The 21,449-nt window shown below is 41.8% G+C and overlaps 1 protein-coding gene across 13 annotated transcripts in view; it reads left to right on the top strand.

The window, feature by feature from the left end:
• Positions 1–21,449, top strand: part of LOC118407978 (adhesion G protein-coupled receptor B3-like) — a 157,731-nt gene that overhangs the window by 107,927 nt on the left and 28,355 nt on the right. For 12 of the 13 annotated variants that reach the window (XM_035808591.1, XM_035808656.1, XM_035808622.1 and 9 more), the window contains 12 exons: positions 147–308; positions 668–769; positions 1,364–1,473; positions 3,330–3,509; positions 3,878–3,946; positions 5,873–5,981; positions 12,494–12,625; positions 15,657–15,735; positions 16,856–16,958; positions 17,123–17,175; positions 17,642–17,771; positions 20,459–20,565. In XM_035808591.1, coding sequence (XP_035664484.1) covers positions 147–308; positions 668–769; positions 1,364–1,473; positions 3,330–3,509; positions 3,878–3,946; positions 5,873–5,981; positions 12,494–12,625; positions 15,657–15,735; positions 16,856–16,958; positions 17,123–17,175; positions 17,642–17,771; positions 20,459–20,565 — 1,336 coding nt within the window. Of the gene's footprint in view, positions 1–146; positions 309–667; positions 770–1,363; positions 1,474–3,329; positions 3,510–3,877; positions 3,952–5,872; positions 5,982–12,493; positions 12,626–15,656; positions 15,736–16,855; positions 16,959–17,122; positions 17,176–17,641; positions 17,772–20,458; positions 20,566–21,449 lie in introns of all 13 variants that reach the window. The other variant, XM_035808599.1, reaches the window with a different exon arrangement.

A 21,449-nucleotide genomic window follows, 5' to 3' on the forward strand; every position in this document is an offset into this window, starting at 1 on the left:
TGTGCACATAACGATCGCGATATGTCTATTATCAGACCCTGTTTCCAGGGACCTTAGGTAACGTGCATTCGTTGTTTAATTGCGTTCTATGGCGTAACTGAATGAAGGCTTAACGAATGCGAACATCATTTCTTTATTCCACACAGGGAAGGATCGTGTGACAGACCTGAGCGCCTACCCCAACCTGGGAAACGGCATGTACCGCCTGACCGTACTCGGTACCGTGGAAGGGACTAAGTACACCTGCATGGCCTCTAACGCAGCGGGGACAACCGTCGCAGAGAGCATCGTCACTGTAGTGCGAAAAGGTAGGAGTCACGTGAAAATTCCACCCCAATAGGGAAACATCTTGGCAACAACTGGGTGTCCTCTATTCCGTAATTTACAACCTACTCGATTTTTGTTTTGGCCATCAGCAGGATTCCGAAGATAGCAATGTCCATTCTGTAAGATTACACGCGCCCCCTAGCGACGAAATGTTTGCCTGCAGTTTAAAACCGTTTTCAATTTTACCAACAAGCCTAACAACGTTATGTGTAAACTTAAGAGATTTTGGTACTAAAATGCACCAGATACGTTTATGACATAGATTAGATGGAAAAGAAACACCTGTTTTATCGTGATATTTACGTTTTCTTTATTGTTTCATCACTCCACTATACTCCAGATGCACATGACGTCTGTGGTCAGGAGACCTTCCAGAACGTGGAGTGGGGGATGACTCTGGCCGGCGGGGTGTACTACCAGCTCTGTCCGGGAGGGAGCACTGGTAGGCCATTCAAACTCTAGGGTGTTAGATCGTAGATGATATAAGCTTGCGTAAGCTGGGACAGTTTGTACATCGAATGTAGTGATTGCCTATGAAGCAAAATGTTTTTCTTTTTCAAGATTGCTCTAGTCAATCATTCTTGCTCAGCAATCTAATGTTTTTGCATGATTTCTATGATAGGGTTAAGGTTGACAGGATCATGATGTGTTAGCCATAAGATTAATTATCAAAGCTACATCCTGTAAAAAGTGCCAATGAATTTCATCGACAAACATCCAGACAATATTGACAAATGTTTTTATTGGCGGGAGCATCTTATCAATGGGGCAAAATTTTTATGGACAGGAACATCCTGTCAATAACTTTGACCATTCTGTAAAATCTGCATTTATGGTTGATCCCATTTTGTTCAGAGCATTTTCTTAGCTCTCAAGTGGTCTGTCTTGACACCGTCATTAGTGATACTGTAGTAACTATTTGTTACAGGTAACGAGGTCAAATGTTGTTGTCAAATATGGCATTGAAGCTAAAACTAAGATTTTTGTCAGTGTCAAAGCGGTATTTTGAATAAATGATGTTTCTCGTTACAAGCAGGTTATGCAACAAGACAGTGTCTGCTCAACGAGCTGGACTTCACTCCGTACTGGCTGGAGCCAAACTTTGTGCAGTGCACCACTTACGACTTTGAAGCCCTCTTATCAAACGTAAGTTTCCAGTCGATGTTGTGGATGCGATTAATCAAGGGTTCATTTTTATATCTACCTCCACGGAATGGAAACATATTAATTGTTTTTGCCCCGTTTCGCCTTTTCCTTTTTTCTGCTCCAAACAAAGAAGGTCAATGACCTGGACCAGACGTCTGTCACCATGGTTACTGGTAAAGAAGCAGACACCCTGTGGTCTTCGATTACAAAAATGTAGCAAGTGGCAGGGACAGACGGAGGGGCTGGTTATATGTATGAATGTTTTTGAGTAAGGCCATGTTGATTTGATTATATGGATGACATCCTCCGGGAACTCCAAAACTGATGCGAGCGAGCGAATAAAAAAAAAAGTTTGGCCAAAAAAAAAAAGTTGCCTTCAGTATGAAATCAAAGTGGCCAGGAAGGTTGAACATAGGACTAAACACACATAGTATGGTATACCAACAGTTAGGTGTAGGGACCAGTACATCATACGGGTGCAAAACATTTTATTTCTTCTTGGACCAATCCGAAAAAAACAGACCTGAAAAAAAACAGAGGAACAGGTTTTGCCAATTACAAAATGGACACACTATGTCGGCAGCCATTTGGGGTCTAACCGGGGGGCCAAGAAGCCAACAAGAGCGAAGTCAAGTAGAGTTTATAGTCAATTGCACTAGGTTTCTACAGTCAAAGGTACAGAGACAGTTAGCCTGTATTACATGGAGATGGGATTTTAAAATGCAGTGGGGGTCCAATAATCCACCAAACAGATTCCTTTGTAGCAAAATTGACCAATTACCATTGTTTTGAGTATTGCCAGTTCCCAAGTTTCCACAGACAATCAGGTCCAGGTTCATGTCCGGACCTGGAAATGATCCTCTGGACCTGAATTTTCTGTACTGGTACCTCCCCCTACCAACAATAGATTTTTTTTTCTCCTTTCACATCTTATTCTTTGACTTTAGATTCATTTTGGCATTCTATGGCATTAGTTATCTGTTTTTTTTTAATACTTTTTTTTCAATCTACGGAATATTTGTGCTCATTTTACAGCTGCTTTGCTCAATTTATTGTGTGGTCTAAAACTTTTTTTTTTTTGAAATGGCCAAAAATTGGTGCGAGCGCGGATGTCATCCATATAATCAAATCAACGTGGCCTAAGAATAAACAGAGTAGCATATTTTTGCTAGACCACGTGAATGTAACCATTATGTATTTGGATGCAAATCTTTCGTAGTTTTGCTCGCTTTTGCAAAGATGGATACCCATCTATCTTACCAGCGTGGGATTATGAAGTATTCCTGAAAATGGTGCCCCTCTCCGATTTGTAAACCTTATGGTACTCTGGCTGGAGGAGATATCAGTTCCACCTGGTGCACAAAGTCCCGATTTTATGTTTAAAACATGGAGTGTCTGTGACTGGTTTGCTGAGATAGCGGTTTTTGCGTGCCGACTTTCCTTCGGTAATCCAGTCTTTGAGTGCATCACTTTCAAATACATGAAGTGCGTCAAAACCTTGGGCAAGAAAACCACCCACTGTTGCGTTGGGCAGGAAAAGTAGTAGACAAGTACACACACACACATATACACGTCTACATGTGTACGTGTATCCCTTCCTTTCATATTTTCAATATGATGTACGATGTAGAAGTTTCATTTACACGGCAATGAGACATGAACATGAGACATCAGAATATGAAAAATTCGTTCTGTATCCAAGACCTTTGGTAAGCGACCTGCCATGTGTTGGCTGAACGGTTACAGACTCTAGTGCAAAGAAGGGTTTAATCATTATTACTAATTATCTATTTGGGTCATATGCATGTCATATGATTTTGTATTTTCGCATTTTCCACGATCCTAATTTTGTATAGACTCGAATGCTGACATCTGGTATTGAGGTGACCAGCGTGGAAAAGATTGCCGAGACGCTCAACTCTATAACCACGCCGAACCTGTACGGGGGTAACCTCAGGCTGGCGTCGGATATCATCCAGGAAATGATCCTCTACAAAGAAAAGACAGGAAGGGAGATGTCGCGCCGAGAATTAGAGGTTTGCAGGATAATCCATTATATATTTGGTTTGTTAAGTTTGAATTGTTACATTGGAATAATCTTATGATGGCGAAACAAAGATTACATGCGCTATCGCATACTAAGTAAAACATTTACTCGATACAAGCTTTCGGTCATCCTGTTTATCCTTCTCAAGTTGGAATTCACTCCTCTTAGAAAACAATCCTGCTCGGTGTCCAATTCTAACTTCATCCATACAAAGTAACGGAATGATATGAGCTCACTGAGTTGGGGCATCTTTATCACGTTGATATCAATTACAGTCACGGTTGAACTTTATTCCAAGTATAGGGTTACATCATTGTTCAGTGCGGATTAAACCTGATACTTCCCATCCCTCCCCAGGATGTGCTGTGGTCCGCCAGTAACGTTCTGTCTCTCTACAACAAGGAGGAGTGGATGAATCTTCAGGAGGTTTGGTTTGTGTTTGTTCTTTCTTTGCCGCTCTTGCAGTTTTGTTCGTAGCGTAACGTGTACTGAAGGTCACATATATACACCACCACGTGTCTAAAGAGGTCGTCAGGGCAACGTTTCCCAGTGGAATGCACATTTATGCATATCCAACACCCCACTGACCGCGGTGCGACCGCTGCGCGACCAAAGAATTGTCACTGATCGTCAGCGAATCTTCTTACGTTTTGTTTGTTTCTTTATGAATCATACTCTCACATAGTGTGTTTTATCCCAATTATCAAGACTAAGGTTCCACAAATATGATTAAGGTCGCTGTGTGGTCTCCAAGCAATCGCCGTGTGGTGAAAAAAAGGATCTAAATTGTCCGTACCTAGGTGGGGGTGTTACTCTGAATGTTGCTCGATGGATAAATGTTTATGGATGGAATATGCACGCACTCTGGTAGATTTATATGGCAATTATTTCTCACAGCTTGTAGTTGCGTTACTGTATTCTGTCAAAATCTGCAAAATTTATCATTTCGTTGTTCAAAGAGATAACGTTGACTGTGACACAAATTCTAAAGAAGAACGGTGTTTGAAGTTCATTTTACCCTGACGAAAATTGGTGCGCTCGCGGATGTCTCCCGTATTATCAAGTCAGTGAGGTATAACCAAAAGATGTGTGCTTAAAACTAAGCCGACCACTTGCTATGTTTGAACGCCACCTATCACATAAATGAGTGCTTCCAGCAGGTAGCTTGATATCGGTGGAGTACAGTCACAAGCTGATAAACTGACTACGTTCCCTTACATATAGACTAGTAGTAAATCATCTGGCAATTACTTGATCTATAACTGAAGTGGGTTTGTGGTGTATTGAAATAAGAATAGAAAGATAGACGATGCATAACCTGATTAAAGGAAATGAAAATCTGATAGATATCGGAAGACCAGTGCGAGTGCTTACCGAGCCATATAAGGACAAGTAGTCGTTTTTATGATATGGAAAGAGGCGTTTATACTACGGAACACATTGTGCATGTACATGACAAGGGATAAGGTCCAAACTAGGGGTGAGTACCGATACAGAAAATTCTGTTCCAGGTACGGTCCAGGTCCAGAAGATCAGGTGCAGGTCCGGACCTGAACCTGGAACTGATTGTCTGTGAAAACTTGTGAATGGGGGATCGGATACACAAAACAATGGCCCATTTTGCTTAGAAGGATTCTGTTTAGTTAATTCCACTGACATTTTAACAACACTAACTGCGACCAAGTTTGACTGTAGAAACTAATCGGTCCAAGATTCGGTCAACTGATTTTTTTCAGGTCCGGTTTTTCTGGACCGGTTCAACAAGAAAAAACGGTTTTGTACCGGTACACCATACCCACCCCTAGTCCAAACATCACCAATCAGGACCTGTTTGAAGTTAGCCGGAAGGCTCTGAACTGGCTGCAGTATTGGCAACCGCACGACAAGCTACAGTGATGATATTATTTCCCGCAGGGTTGTATATGTTCACTGATACATTGTGATTATCTTTCAACATATCGATACTCCTCAAAGCATGATTTCAAAAAAAGATGAATACAATTAGTTGTCTGTAATGTTTTACATGTTATATAGAGTGTATCTGATTATTAAGTGTATCATTTTTCATAACGATTGTTCTGGTCACTTAACGTACTTATTAATGGCTGCGTAGACTTGCCATACTCGACTAGGAGTGGCTGTCCATCAATCAATGGCTGCGTCATCGTAAAAGTATACACAACCCTGTTTAAGGACAACGTACGAAGTTATACATCTCATGGAGATATGTCGATATCTTCACTGGCTAGTCCCACTGACAGCTTCCACAGTCCAATAAAGGCAGTGATCATTCTATGTACTTCCTACTGTCACACAAATATCATGTTTTCACTGAAACGTCTCCTTTCGAAGGGAAGCAGCGGCAGTTCATGGGTTCTCGGTAATCTGACGCGGTACAGCCGTCTGGTGACGTTTCAGCTTGCCGAGGGACAGCGGCTGTCAACATCAACGGACAATCTGGGTACGTATTATACGTTACTGTCACGGGAGGCAGGACATACTAGTACTATCCGTAAAAGTTATATTCACAATAAATAACACACATTGTAAGTCAATGTATTCCAAACAAACTGTTTGGTATGAAGGAACGTCCCTGTAGCTCAACTGGTAGTAGTTAATTGAGCTCCTGTGTCCAATTAATAGGGACACCGTTCAATCTTCAAAAGAGCATCTCGATTAATCATAATTGCTAATCTCCAAGCAGATCCTATGGTACCATATCATAGTATCAAAATCTGACAGAGGAGTGAAACTGGCCTAGGACTGTGTTTGGCTATCGTACACCTCTTGGCTGACTACACTCATTGGCCAGTTTGTTACTATCTTATGTCATCGTAGGATCTACTTGGAGATTAGATAATTGCACCCGTCTTTCGGACGGGACGTAGAAATGGGGATCTGTGTTAACGAGAAGGGCTAGCAACTCCTCCCTGTAATGTTATACCTTGCTACGGAAACAGCACGGAAACGTTCCGGTGCCTGTGCAACTAGACACTACAAGGGTCCGAAAAAACAAACGAACCAAATAATATTGCTCAGCTGACCAAACACAACTGACAAGCAGAATACTACATTTACGAACGGACATATAATTTCAAACGTTTCAAACGATATGTTACAAACTAAACGTATGCATAGTGTTGTTTGTTACATATATTACAACAGTGATAAACCAGGCCACGGAGCTTTAGCTTGAAACCTTTTCTTTTTTAAATATCATTCGCAGCCACATGCATACACTCATGGGGCAAAATGCTAATTTGCTCTTTGAAATGAAATACACGCATGCACCCAGATGACTTTGTGTCGAATGATGTTGAAATGACATGCATTCCCTAGTCTTGCTCAAGGCCAGAAGCTATCGCATGAAAACAGACAGCATAGCTCTATATCGAGTGACATGAGTGGCGGGCGTTCGAGTTTTACTGACATCCTGGGCGGAAAGAGATTTCAATGGAGCTGCAAAGCCTATCAACACAAAAGTATGACGGAAGGACACCTTGCATCTTACTCTTAAGGTCACCGCTATAGCTAATAACGGGTCTGCACAATACATTCTACAGACGTCTGCCTTTCATAGCGTTTGGCAGCTATAATGGTAATTTCCACACTTGCCTCGCTATTGAACGTATTTAGACAGTACTGTGAGATGTAATGAGCTATTTTACATTGAGCTCAATGTTTGCGCTTTTGGGCACACATTTCATGTTGGCTGAACTAACGGAAAAACACGGAGTTAGCACAAATGTTGCTTTGAAAAAAAAGTAAGAATCATTACCATAGAAATAAGTTGCTGAATTATTTAGAACTTGAATTGATGCATCACGTACAAGATTGAGATCTGGTGAGACGATAAGTTACCCTTGGGCCCCCTGCCTGCTTCCGCAGTAAAGTATCAGTGGTAACGTGCATAATTAATGACGTCATGCTTTAACGATGTGGGAGAGATAACGGGTTTTCACGGATTAAACACGGGAAGCGAAGAGTCACGGCGTCAGTCACGGCGTCCTATACCCGCTGTTTACACCTACCTTCCACCGGGGGCTACCACCGTGCTGCGACCGCTGAGCGACAAAGCATTTCACAGATTGCTCAACTGATTTCATAGAATCATAGATGAAGAACTTTTATTTACGATTTGTGTGCTTCATCATACTGTTATATAATGCATCATATTCCATTTATAAACTGAAGGGTCATACAAACCCAAATCTAGTTGCTGTACGGTCGCTCAGCGATCGCAGTCTGATGGAAAGGGGGCCTTGGGGGATACCGGGCTGTCTTGTAAAATGTGCCGTTAGCAGAAACATGAAATATTACTATCACGTAACGATTCCAGCAATACTGCTTATCCACTATATAACGCCTCATGATTGCAATGTTATTGCTACTGTAGAAAAAAATGGGAAGATGAAAATTGGAAACTACATTTGATGTACCAGAAAAGATGGCCATGTAGGACTATACAAAGCAATACCTCTCATGCGAGCGTTAACGCGGCAACATCTGAAAGCTATTAACAGTAGCTCTATGCACATATAGCAGTATCCATGTGTTAACTTGCACTGACGTATCTGCGACTTGGATGTCATTATTTCCAGCGAAGTGAGAGTACCTGAGAATATACTACTAGCCAGCTAAGTACAGACGTACATTAGCCCATACAGGTCCATTACAAAAGCTTTAGCAGGTGTAAAGTGACAGCACACCACAGGTGTTTTATTCAGCTTTCAAGCGATTTCTATCCATCAAAGAAGAGATCATTTGATATTTCAAAGGTCAGCACAGACGCCTGCATGTCTCATTCTTGTGGGCATCCATTTGTCGCACTTATCTCCGTACGTACATGCACAACAAGGTGTGGCATTTTCTCAACACTGACTGAACAATAAGAAGGTTCATGGTTCTCACTGAGCCTGCGCAGCAAAATGCGCCGTAGGAAATACGACAACGGTGACAGCCCCTGACTTGTCTACAGCTCTTGTCACGACCGAGCGTTATGTCCAGTCTCCGTCGGTTTGCATACACAGTGACTGTCGTGTTTTCATGATGTCTTAGGCCTTTACCTTTGTTATATCACCAACAATGCATTCATGCTACTATCATGCGCAGTTAGAACCATGAGCCTCTTTATTCTTCCTGTCCGATTCTCGAGCGATGGATATCATTAACTTTGAATGCAAGTCAATAAGAACGGAAACCTAATTGGCTGCGACGGGACTCCATGTTTGACAGAAAGCCCGAGAGGAAGTAACAGGATTCGTGTCCCCTAATTAGGATTTACGTCTCATCTACTGACTATATCGCATTCGTCGTCTCGGTTAAATTGGACCTTTTATCGATGACAACTTCTTTTTTGATAGCAAATTCAAGGTTATAAGAATCATTTGGCTGATGCACTTTGGCCGGAGTGATGGATTTGTCTGCATTCCGTAGGCGTGCATTAGTTCATCATGCCGACACCATGTCTCAGTTCCACTCCAAGCTAGATAAATTTAAACTTCATAAACAAAATCAATGCGAAGGAAAAAGGGAGGCCTTGCTATGAAGATGGATGACCCTTGAAACCCAATTAACTTGCCGTGGCCTCCTGTGGCGCTTCAGATAGAACAGATGAAGCTGACGGGACCTCCAGGATTGCTCGCGGATCCTCAATGTCGACCTGGCGGGTTTGGTCTGTAAGCTGTCTTCAATGGGGAGATGTATGGCTGTCTGTGGCATGTAAATACTGCATCGAACTGTTTAGCAACGCAACTGTACAGAATGGTTGCTATCAACTGCCTGTTTTAAGTTAAAATACTCCCCTCACTTGATGTCCTTCCAAACGCAGTATGTAACGAAAACAGATGAAAAATTTAGCACGGAATAACGCTGGGAAAATAAAAAAACTCCAACAGCTCCATCGCTTCGCTCCGATGGCCGGCGCGGCGCAGATATGAAGGGGTTACGGCTCTTGCTGCTGCCGCTCATTTTAAACATACGCTCGTAGCATCAGATTAGGTTGGCGCCGACATTCTGCTATCTCCGCCGCGCCAGGTGCCCATTCTCAAAGGCACATCTGTATGCAAAGTGCCCGAATTGTTGAGTAGGTGCTTGGGAGCGCAAGGAACTCTCTACAATGGATCATGTTGCCTGCTTCCATTTATCTAGTCCGACATGTATCCGCAGAAAGTCATCTTAAGTGCCGGTTTATAACATAGAGCAGAGCCGACATGACTTGCATAAATGTCGACTGTGATTATTTACATTTACAAAACATGCCATGTAGACGCACCTTCCTCGGTTCAAGATTGAACGTTAATCTGCACAAGAAATCGATCCGATGTCAAGACCTTCAACTATTTCTAGCCGCACTTTGACATCTGAATTTATGCATGCATTACTTCCAAGGTCTTAAAGCTCCAGCCTTGTTAATGTAGATGTGGAATTCGCCAAGTAAACATCGTTCCATTCCTCCCTGCTTACAGCCGTACTTTGAAAGCCTTTCATGCTAATTGCTTCACTGATGGAATAGCAAATAACAGCCCCGACGCAACCACTAATAGGAATTAATTGAGCAGCGTGGTATTGGGTTCAGCAGCCTGAGTGTTGGCATTTCCCTTGGCCCGTCAAAGTCAGGGCTCAGCAAATTGAGTTCATCCTTGTTCAAGAACGTGAAAATGAAAGCTCAGGAAAAGGTTACTGATCCAATATTCTGCCATGGTGATTTGCATACTCCCTGTCAATAACAATAAAATAAGGTCCGATATTTGCTTCTGGAAATGCAACACAGTTATCTAAGTACAAAATGTATTAAAGCAGGATTACGCTAGACTAGGGTACTGGTAATGATGCTTATTTTTCTTCGTCTGAATGACGTAAATATTGCCACAATTTGACACAAAGAAGGAGAAATTGAATTGAATATTTTGTTTTCCCAAATAACCAATAACATTTTATTCATAATCAAATCACAACGCCAACAGCCTTCAAAATTGTTTTGTCGGTATACTTCAAACACATTACAAGACGTACATGTTAGACTCATTGCCGATGGCGACCTTTCAAAATATCTTTTCTTGATACCTCACGAATCTTCCGGGACAAAACGATATTACAGATATGTATGTGCGTGTCAGTGCTTTAGCTCAACAGTGAATGCATATGACAGAGCTGAGCTGGAAAATGTCATTTAAAAATTTTAGCGTTGAAGGCGTTTGCACTGTTATCTCTCTCTTACTGTTTTCGGAGTTGTGTCATATGTTCCTTATTACTTCTCACTGATCTCTGGCTTTATATCCACAGTCCACAAAACGAACCTTAACTTCAACAGCGCGCTCTTATCACCAACATCGGTTTTAACGTGTAAATCACAGGAGGCAGACAAGCAGCTAGCGTATTGCACATGAACTTTTTTCACATAGACATGGTATCTATAGACAGATTGAAGTCATCACTTGGAAGACAAGAGATAGTAGAGAATGCTGCATCTGTTACAAAATTCCTCTGCGAAATGTCATATCAGGACAACTCTGAACAAACCACTATAAAAATATTTCAAAGCTACCTAATATTTTACCTCAATGTCATGCGTTGGACTTTATCCAAGTCTAGGAACAATTTGTTTTTTATTTGGGTCCGAACGACACACCCGAGAAATACAGACGACACCAGCACCTGCATAGCTTATTGTAGCAAGATCGATTTTTGACGACCTCTGTCGCTTGTAGCAGACAGTATTGAAGGATCTTACAAAGTTTATTTCCGAGCGGTAGTCATTGTTATGTGGTCAATCAGCCGAGCTGGTTATAACTAGAGATCCGGATCCGTGACGCGTTCATTACGAGTTTTCCTCATGTTATGTATCTGCTATCAAATATCATTGTAGCTTTGTTTCAGATCTATGTTTTCAGTCAAGGCATAAATATGCTGTGGGTAAAATGGTGCAAATTAATGCTTTATCTTTAATGCATTTTTTAAGTTATCGTAAAGATGAAGTAAATATATGTTTAAGTAGACGTTACGTAAAGACGTTGTAAAGATCAAGTTGTGGTATTTAGAACTGCTTAAATGTGACATAAAGATTACTCAAGTAAATTCAAATGTTTTAGCCCCATCTATGAATTTCTTTAATTATACTTAGATATAGGATTTCGTGAAGTTCGTCAGCAATATTTTCAATAGCCAAGACGAACTGTAGCAATCTTTAACACAACCAGGATTAAATATGTCTGGCATCTTTCCAATCAATAAGAGGAATTTGAAACCCAAAGGAATAGCTACACCATCGGACGATATGTAGACAGAAGGCAGTATCATGAAGCAAAAGTAAATGAGACCACATAAACACTCTGTTCCTGTAATGCTGCGATACTTAAGAATACCCAGGGAAGGCGGAAATTGATTTTACGTCCCCCGTACGTGAAATGAATGGCCAGTAGTTGCAGCTGGTAATCAACTGCTAACTGATAAAAACCTGCTTCGGGGACAAGTAGGAATCCCTAGTGGCTAACAGAGACGTACATTTCATGTCCTTTTCAGCCATATTGAATATTTGTTTGATAGAATTACCTGTTTTTTAATGCGCCAGGCCGTCTGTAGAAGATGCGTTTAAGTGTCAGTGAAGTCAAATTTTGCTTTATTATCCACGTAAAAAATGACATTTTCTGAAGCAATTTATGTAACCTTTAAAGCAGTTGTGTACCGAGTGTAGGTGGGACAAATGAGCAACGGGTCGTGACGTCACAGAAATGCCTCTCCCATTAGCCAGTATGGCCAAAAGTTTACGTCACAACCCGATGCTAATATGTCCAACAGAAGAGCACACGTGAGAAAATTGATAGTTATATTACATAGATGTTTTCAGAAAAGACGTGGATGATGGAGGAACTTTCATTTCACTTGCACTGCACTGTTTCAACCACACACTTTAAATGAGTTGGACAGCGGACTGAAACTGCTCTCGTTTATGTGTCCCCATATATCTCGTTACAGTGATGGAAGTCGGGAAAGTGGCTGTAAAAGGGTTAGATGTTATAGAGTTTCCAGCGACACCTAAAGCCCGCACCTGGGTTGGAACGGACCGCATTGAAGTCCCCGGGAAAGCGCTGAGAAATCTATATGAAGGTAATCTAGTAGATTAAAAAACGTACAGGTCTGCATGTACCGTTTGAACTGTGTCAGACTATTTCATGCATTCTGGATATGACCGTTATATATTTTGTCAGCATGTGACCATGTGAAATGCATGGAATTGCACAGAGCATCTGTTGTCTTGTAGTCATGTAGTGAAGTATACATTTGTGGACTGGCAAGGTAAATTATCTTATGTTTCTTATATGTAGACAATTCTACTACCATCACCCTCATGTCCTTCAAAATGTTATTGCACCATGTTCATCTCATGTTTACTGACATTTGAAATGCGCGACATAGTTGCACATACAGGGGCGGCATGTACTTATTATGTAAGACATGTGCATATAGATACGTCAATTTGGAGAACAAGCTCATGCAAAACAGAATCAAGACAAATCAAAGTCACTGCCACTTATCTATTGTGTTTGTCTTGAATTTTAGTGCAAATTGCATGGTTTTGAATATATGTCGGGACAACAGCGTTCGACAAGATGCTCAGCAGATGAATTAAACAGGAACTAAGTTACATCTAGACGTTAACTTTGGCATTTAAAGCAAAATACATACCTCGACAAATTGATTCCACCAAGATCACAGTTCACATCACAACAAGTTCTGGCTAATTCTTCATAGCAAAACGGTACCAATCCAGGATTCAGGAAGGCATTTAGGAATATCATGATCTTGAGTTATAATCTTCCAAAGTCTCGAAACAAATTGGCACCTGTAGTTCTATAAAAGCCGCTAGAGGCCCAAACTATTTACTACCCACTGCTCTAACATTGATTAATACTTATTAATACATAATACATAATACGAGATATTAAGTCACAAACAAACACACACACACACACGGAAAGAAACAAACATATACACGAGCAAACATGCACACATACACATAAATGCAAACACATAAGCATGAGCTTGCCACAGGTAACATATTAGTGCCATCCACGAATCGATATGGTCGATAATGGTTAAGGACAACCTTTGTCCTTTAACTCCGCCTTCTAGGTCCGACCTTGAAACTTGGTACATACAGATCCCTCATCGCATTCACCGCCAAAGTCACCGCAAAACTTCGAAAAAAAAATCGATATTCTTTCCAACAATTGTCACGATTATTTGACCTGTTAGGGCTGTTCGCAATTCAAAGGTTGCACCCGAAAAGAATACATTCATACTAAATATATGAGCCACTAGCATTTAGCCCTCTCGTCTGATTGCAATGTTTTTATGCCATCAATTCCTACACTGCCTAAGGAAACGAGCACGGCAGTATCTAGAGTAATTGCGTGAATGTAGTCCACATTGTAAAGATAATGAATATGTTGTTATCACGGAGCGGAGGTGGTAATTTCAGTCAGAGTAATTAGAAAGATCATGAAAAATGCGACATAATATAGGCATTCCAGATTAGCTAAATTGCACTAAATCTGACTATTTTAATGCTTCATCGTCTTTTTACGGTGATGAATATTCAAAGTTCATCTTATTGACACAGTTGATACAGATGATACCCTCTAAGGAACTGCCTGCCATGTACCTCTTGTTTCATCTTCTTGTTTATTGAGCAAGCGCCGCCCCTTCCGCATTCCTTCATAAGTTATGCCTCATCAAAAACAGTAGATGGCAGCTTGTACTTTATTACATGGTTTGTTATCAGTAAACTCAAAGGGGACCATTCATACGCTGACATTTGCGGTCTTTAATTAGTACAAAAAGAGTGACATGTAGTGCCCTATCCTTTCTCTCCCTGAAGAATGCCTTTGCCCATCTAAAACCTCTGATGATGAGCAGAATCCGGTGGAATTTGTAAAATAAGATAAATTTCCCGTACTCAAAGTACTTAATCTTCAATACGACCTTAATCAATAAGATGAGACTCCACGGCATCTGGAGCATTGTTTGGCATTACTTGTTACCCATAGTAATTGTTTCATTTATCCATAAGGTTATTTGTGAACTGAACGCTCTCAAATCTGCTGTGGGGATCAGAAATTGCTCAAATCTTCAAAGTGTTAATGATGCCTTGGTTTGTTCTAATGCTGCTCACACTGCGAAGATGAAGGAAGCCCCGTTGTTCACTTAGCAGCATTTTGCATGCCAGAGACAAGTGCGTACAGTGCAAGCGGATGATCGATTGATTCTATACAGCTCTCAGTTCATCCTATTACATCAGCTATGTTATTAATTTCTCTGTCCATGGTACTGAAGTTTTGGCAGTCCGCTCCATCGGACCTTTCACATTCTTCATAAACTGGCGTCTACTGTAAGCCAATCACGGATATGCTATCATTCGGACAGTTGCACAAAATTGGTCGCCATGTTGCAGACTTTGTCTCGGCTTAAGGAGAGAAAGATTACAGTCAAAGTAATTGTGTTCCAGCTGCGAAAAATTGGCATTTCAGGACGGAGTCTCTTGAGATCGCCCTTCAAAGTCCTTTACTTTATTATCGCAATGCAGTTCCTGGATCCCCGAACGATAACCAGATGTTAGCAGATTGCAACCCGCTTTATGAGATATATTGATTCCGTAATATATTGCTTCGCCGTTCTTGATGAATATGACAAATTAAGCCCCCCGTTCAGCATATGGTGAGTCTTTCAAGAAGATCCTATAGAAGGGAACGAAATATTCCCGTCCGCCGCTACAGAAATTCCACAATATTGTCTAGATCTGGTTACCAGGACTGTGTGTCCATCCGATATTATTCGTTTCATTAGAATACACCGGTTCTGCGTCAGTGTAACATTGGAAATCTATAAAGCTCCGAGGCAGGCCAAGCCGTCTCCTCGCCGCTCAGATGGTACGCCGGGTGTGGCCGGGAAGGTGCGCTCCAGTTGACGTGTCTAGTCGCGATCATTGTGCATGCGTCTCGCGACTCCTCTCTTCAAGGGAAAATTGATTCTGCCTCTGAGATATATCCGACGCCGTCTCTCAGTGCAGATGGAATAGCGTAGCAAAGATAATGAGCGTCGTGTATACGGCAATGTGTCTCTCTCCTCTGAATTACAGAGAGCCAGGTGGTCGGAGTGAGCAGCTTTCTCTACAGGACAATTAAGGACCTACTTCCAGGGAACGACTTTCTCCTCAGGTACTTTCATTACCGCTAGAATTGCACTCCTGTTGATGAATATACAGGGCCCTATCTTCATTCCGATGGAAAATGGCCTATGCAGTCTTCGGCTAAGAATGTTGTTATCGTGTGTCAAAATGGTTGCATGTTATTTCGTTACGTTTCGGGCATGCGAATTTTGTTTCAGCGTTTCTGCAAAATCATCTAAGTGCTCCTGACTATTGTGTTCGTAGTAAAAGTTGCGCAGGTATTTTTAAAAGTTAAATCGAATACGTTTGTCCATAGAATGGTCTGTTTGCTACACAATAAAGATGTATTTTAACGCGGCCTCCTAGTCACTCATACATAATTCTGATGGCAAAGGGGATATGTCACTTTCTACAACGAATTTATTTCAATTTGTGCTAACATTCGTGCTGTTTACCGAACACGAATACGTCATCTGTTAATAACAGTCGCTGACAGGCTGTTTGTCTTCGAAGATAACGGCAGATCTTTCGCATTCTCAAATCAACGTTTGTTGAAGGCAGCGCACATTATGAATGTATGCACTCAATAAGCCGGTATGCATCAACCGTATACGGTTGCAACTCGCGGGACTCATTCTCGCCATACTTCATGATCAAGTTAATGAATAATCTATACCCAGCTCACGGCCTAAATTACTAGAAGCTGTCCATTATGCCTCAGACGCATGGCCTGCGGGGGAGGTTCTTGCTTCTCTATATTCGTAAAACCTCGAGCCGCAGGGAGCAGGTGCCTTGAACGCTTAAGAAAATGGGAAATGAATTAAACAGCATGTCGAGCCAGATATCTATTACCAATACTGCCCGTCCCTATATCCACTTCCCATTGTTCAGCGGCGGAGCGGGATCGAAGAGAATGCGATTGTGGACTCGCCACGGCAGAGTCTCTAAATTTACCCCATCTAATCAATTATTTTGTGACCAACTGGTCCACTTTGCCATCTGTATGCCTTCGCGATCACCTCTTCCCGCCGTTCTACATTAAGACGCCACCTAAATTGCCTCTTTATGTAGAACATACTGTCCACAGGGAGAGGCGTATTAGCACATTGCTAACGCCCCCGTGACGCATCTGCGCCTGCCTAAAACCCGCATTGCCTTCCTTCTGACAGTGACTCCAAGATCATCAACACCAGAGTTATCTCTCTGTCGCTCTTCCCTCCTCCCCCCGGTCAGCTAGATCCGCCCGTCAGAGTCGAGCTTGCCCACGAAAACGTATGTATCTCACCACATTCTTCCTCTTCCTCTTATTCTACTTGTACTCCGTCTCGCGAGGCAAAATTTCTTGTAAACATTCTCGCTGGACATCTTAAAGTACTTGCACGTATTTCGGTCGGCTTAACTTCATGATTGGTTAAATGGATGTCCATACCTTTCAGGCCTCGTTCGTGGATCCAGAGTGCGTTAGTTGGGATTTTGGTATCCAGCTGCCGTAAGTGGATTTTGGATTTGATTGATGGGTTACGTTCTCACATCAACATTTATTATTGTTCTTGATACGATTGTGAACCTTGTCTGAATTTCTGAAGGCGTCATCACGCTTGCTTTCATGAACGCTATCCACACATATGTTTTCTTGTAAAAAACACTTCTCGCCATGGCAATACAGACGATGAACACAATCTCACGTTATCTTCGGGAAAGGTGTGAGGGGAAGACAGATGTCTTAACCAGGCTTGTTGTCTGTCGAAATATATGTGCGTTTGCTTTTGTGTGACAGTGATGTGATGAAACACACAGAACGATTACCACACACCCGTCGACACATTACAACCTACGGGAAATATAAACAGTGTTGAGAGGAGGGGTAGCTATAGAAAGGACCTGGGTTAGCCGTGGGCGTGACTTGAATGGCAATACTTGTTTCGCTTGTAACGGAGCTCCCGCGGATCACGCAGGAACAGGACGACCAGAGGAGGCTGGTCTACCGAGGGATGTGCCGTGCTGCTCTCCAACGACAGTCACACCGTCTGTCAGTGCAAACATCTCACGGACTTCGCTGTGCTCGTCACTCCCTTTGTTCCAAAGGTATGCCTCTTTCCCCAACCGTATTTTTCTAAGCTAAATATTCGAACGAATGACTGTGTTACACAAATTGACTGCCACATGTACAGTGTCATGGAAAAAATGAACAGACTGATTCATAAAGCAACCGGCATTTATGTTTGAAATTGCACGTTACCTTAATGTAAAAATTGTGTTTGGTATTGATTGTTATCTTCGTTGGAAATTATTTATGGAAATTAATTTCATTTTGTTGTCCGATTCAATTTGCTTGGTTTTCATACCTTTTGATGTTACTTGGATATCAACACAGGGAGGTTAGAAGTATATATATAGTAGTAATTAGGAATCTTTCCGTGACGGTAAAGTTGTAGAATTGATGTGAACAAATATCTGGATATAGTGGGTGGCTATTTCTTTTTCGGAACACTGAGTTGGTTGGTATTTTCATGGCCCTTTTTGTTACCCAATACGATTTCTGAAGCAATCTTTGTAGAAGCCCCCCCCCCCCCCTCCACCTCCGCTCTTAGAATGATCGACCTCTTTTTAGTAAAGCACAGAATGAAATATTTATGTTTAGGGCAAAAGACACATTAATTTTCAAAGATAAAGTTCACAACATAATGTGGAGTAGCGTTTATACTGAACAGTAGGCATAACCATAAACATGTTGTTCTTATCTATGTTGAAACCCGACCGCTAGATATTAGTCTAGAATGTCATCAACCTGTTTAATTACGAATGGCAAAGAAGAAAAATCTACTGTGATAGAACTGCAGCCAGACCAATATCTTCCGGATCGATTATGCCTTCATACTACTGATATTATTGTATGGCGTCAACAAGAACTTGATGTGATTAATCATTTTGAATAGAAAACGCACACAAGATGTCACAAAAGCGACTCAGTTGCTGCCTCCATATGGTGATTGCTGAAGCTCATTACAGTCGTGTAGTTTTAAAAACAGATAAAGTGTCCTCGTCCATAATCATATTTCATCCAGCCGAATGGTCATCTACATGGATTGGTACTTGGGCTATCATCCCTACATGGCAATTGCCAGAGTAATAAAGTGGGGAACCTAATGACATCCATCTGCACTCCCCCAGCGCCTCTGTTTTACAATGTTAGAGATGTTATCGGACCACTGCTGCCCCACAGGGCCCTGTAGCGTTGGATTCCAACCTTTTTCCTCGGTGATTTCTTGGCCACTGCAGGCAAGCCCGATGTCCCACTGCATACAGACTATCAATCAATATGCATAGGTTGCTACTTCGGCGCCCTTTTAGTGCTGACTTCCATTTTACTGTGGATGGTTTTTATGTGTGTTCAGATATTTGATGGTAGAAAATGACAACAGAATTAACGGCGGCCATTTTCTGCAGTAAAACACCCATCTTCCTGTGCTTTAAATACACAATAGCCCCTTGGCTTTGTCGTAATTTTGTGCCCTGGAACAGCACTTTCATTTACCGCATAAGTTAGAATCGATGTTAGTCTGCATTAATCATTTCTGAGGGGCGGCCATCTTGGGAACCTGCCGGCGGTAGGCTCACCTTTTTTTATCCATGGGTGATGATACAGACTTGCCGATTCAAACAGAATAAATTATCGAAGAGCATGCTGCTCCTTTCGCCCGAACTGTCGATACGTTTGGGTAGGACAAATGGCATGCCGAGACGGTCATCACGTGAGACGTTGATTTTTGCATCGAGGATCGTTCGTTCGACGTCAAAAACGCCAATACACATTTCCCACCGTGGGGCGTCAGGCTGCCTCCGTATCGAAAATCGGTCGCTAAAATTTCCGTCAGAGTTTCCGCCTCATGATGCGTTGTTCCAGACTCGACTCGATGCGCATGATCAGGAAAGGTACTCGATCAGAAGATCAAAACATACCACCAGACTATGATGACAACCGATATCAACGCCCACAACAATTTCCCACAAGCACCTTCCACATCTAGTACACTTAGCCCAACCATGTTTGCAGTGCCAACAGTGTTGCTGAAATTTAAAATATACCACAAGGAACTTGATTTTGGATGTAAAAACATTTGCCGAAAGATGAAAGTAACTTCTGTCATTCGCTTTAAGCCTGCCTATTACAAATGTCAGCACATCAGAGTCTCATTAGACTGTTTCAAATTGCATTTCTGCCATTCGGGGCATTCAACTTTCATGACAGATCACAACATAAGTATGCATGTGACGCCGAACCCTCTTATTCCCAAGTAATCCTTGTTACGACATGGTTTATGTGTTGTACTGTATCCCTTGCACCTTCCACACGACAATTTATGTCTCAGGACAAATTGGAGCAAAGCCGTTTATTTCCATTCGACACTCATCTCCGTGAATGTTTCTCAAGATTAGGATAGGGTCATCAATTCACGAATGTGACAATCATATCCAATTAAGGACAGCTCATAAATCAAATGTCATTAATTTCATATATATGCTCGATTTATCTGCGCGGCGTCCGCTTTAATAACGACTTCATGTTGTTGCCACAAGATGTTATCACATACAAGGAGCCGATTGCATAGGACATAAAGTTCACGAAGTTCAGCCAGCTACCGGGACCTTCATTCACCTTATTCTTTATTTATGTTTCCGTCAATGTTACTTGATGTAATCTCGGGTAGAGGTCGGAGACTTATGCTGATTCGCACCATATGAGTTGATACCTGTTTGTGTCTGACTTGTAGATGGATGCTCCGAGCGCAAACGAGATCTCCTTCATTGTTGCCATCGGCTGTGGAATCGCTATGCTGGAAATAGCGTCTGTAATCCTCGTCTACATCCTGCTTTGGAGGTAAGAAATGTTTCCACATATAAACTCTGAGCAAAATATCTCTGACCATGGTTTGCCCTGGTGATATTTTCAAATAGGTTGTCTACACCTCATTCCACTAGAGGCTGCCACCGCAGAGCGACCGCTGAGGCACCAAAGACCTGACACATCACTCAACGAATCTCAAAAAGAATGAGGTTTTGTCATGCTTTATTATGTGTTTTAAAACATACGTTTACATCTGACATAACATTCCAATCTCAAAATGAAGGCTCAAACGGACCCAATTTTGGTCGATGTGCAGTCGCTCAGCGATCGCCGTCTATAGTAGAAAGGAAGTTTCTGCACCATACGAGTACATTCACAACATGCGAGTTACTTTGACGTTTGATATGCATGCACAACATTCCCCATCTGCCACTTGATTTTTTCATACTTTTTGATAAAAATGACATTAGTAAGTTATACCGTAACTGGAATACATTGACCAAATCAGCTTTCCAGACCCACAGTAGGGGTACCAATGGGGTTCTCAGAACTCATACATGTAGCTGTACTAACGTAACGTATTATATGTGACTTGTCAAATATCACCATTGCACGCCTTTTGTTTAGATCTCTGGGTGTACAAAGCAGTATTCAGTGCCACATGATATGGGCTTGACTTTGGTGACCATACAACTGAAGAAAAATTAAAACGTTCGAAGACATAGCGTAAAATTTGTGGAGATTATTTGCGGGGTGAAAAGTGTACTGTTGTAATTTCCAAACCATAAAAAAGGGAATATGATGAACCTATGCGATTGCTGCCGAATTAGATATATCTACATGTAATTGGGTACACCAAATCATGCATACCTTAAAAAGGACCTCCTTTGTCTGCTGTGAGTTGTACTAAATGAATA

The sequence above is a fragment of the Branchiostoma floridae genome, chromosome 2 (assembly GCF_000003815.2).
Source record: "Branchiostoma floridae strain S238N-H82 chromosome 2, Bfl_VNyyK, whole genome shotgun sequence".
NCBI classification, from domain to species: domain Eukaryota; kingdom Metazoa; phylum Chordata; class Leptocardii; order Amphioxiformes; family Branchiostomatidae; genus Branchiostoma; species Branchiostoma floridae.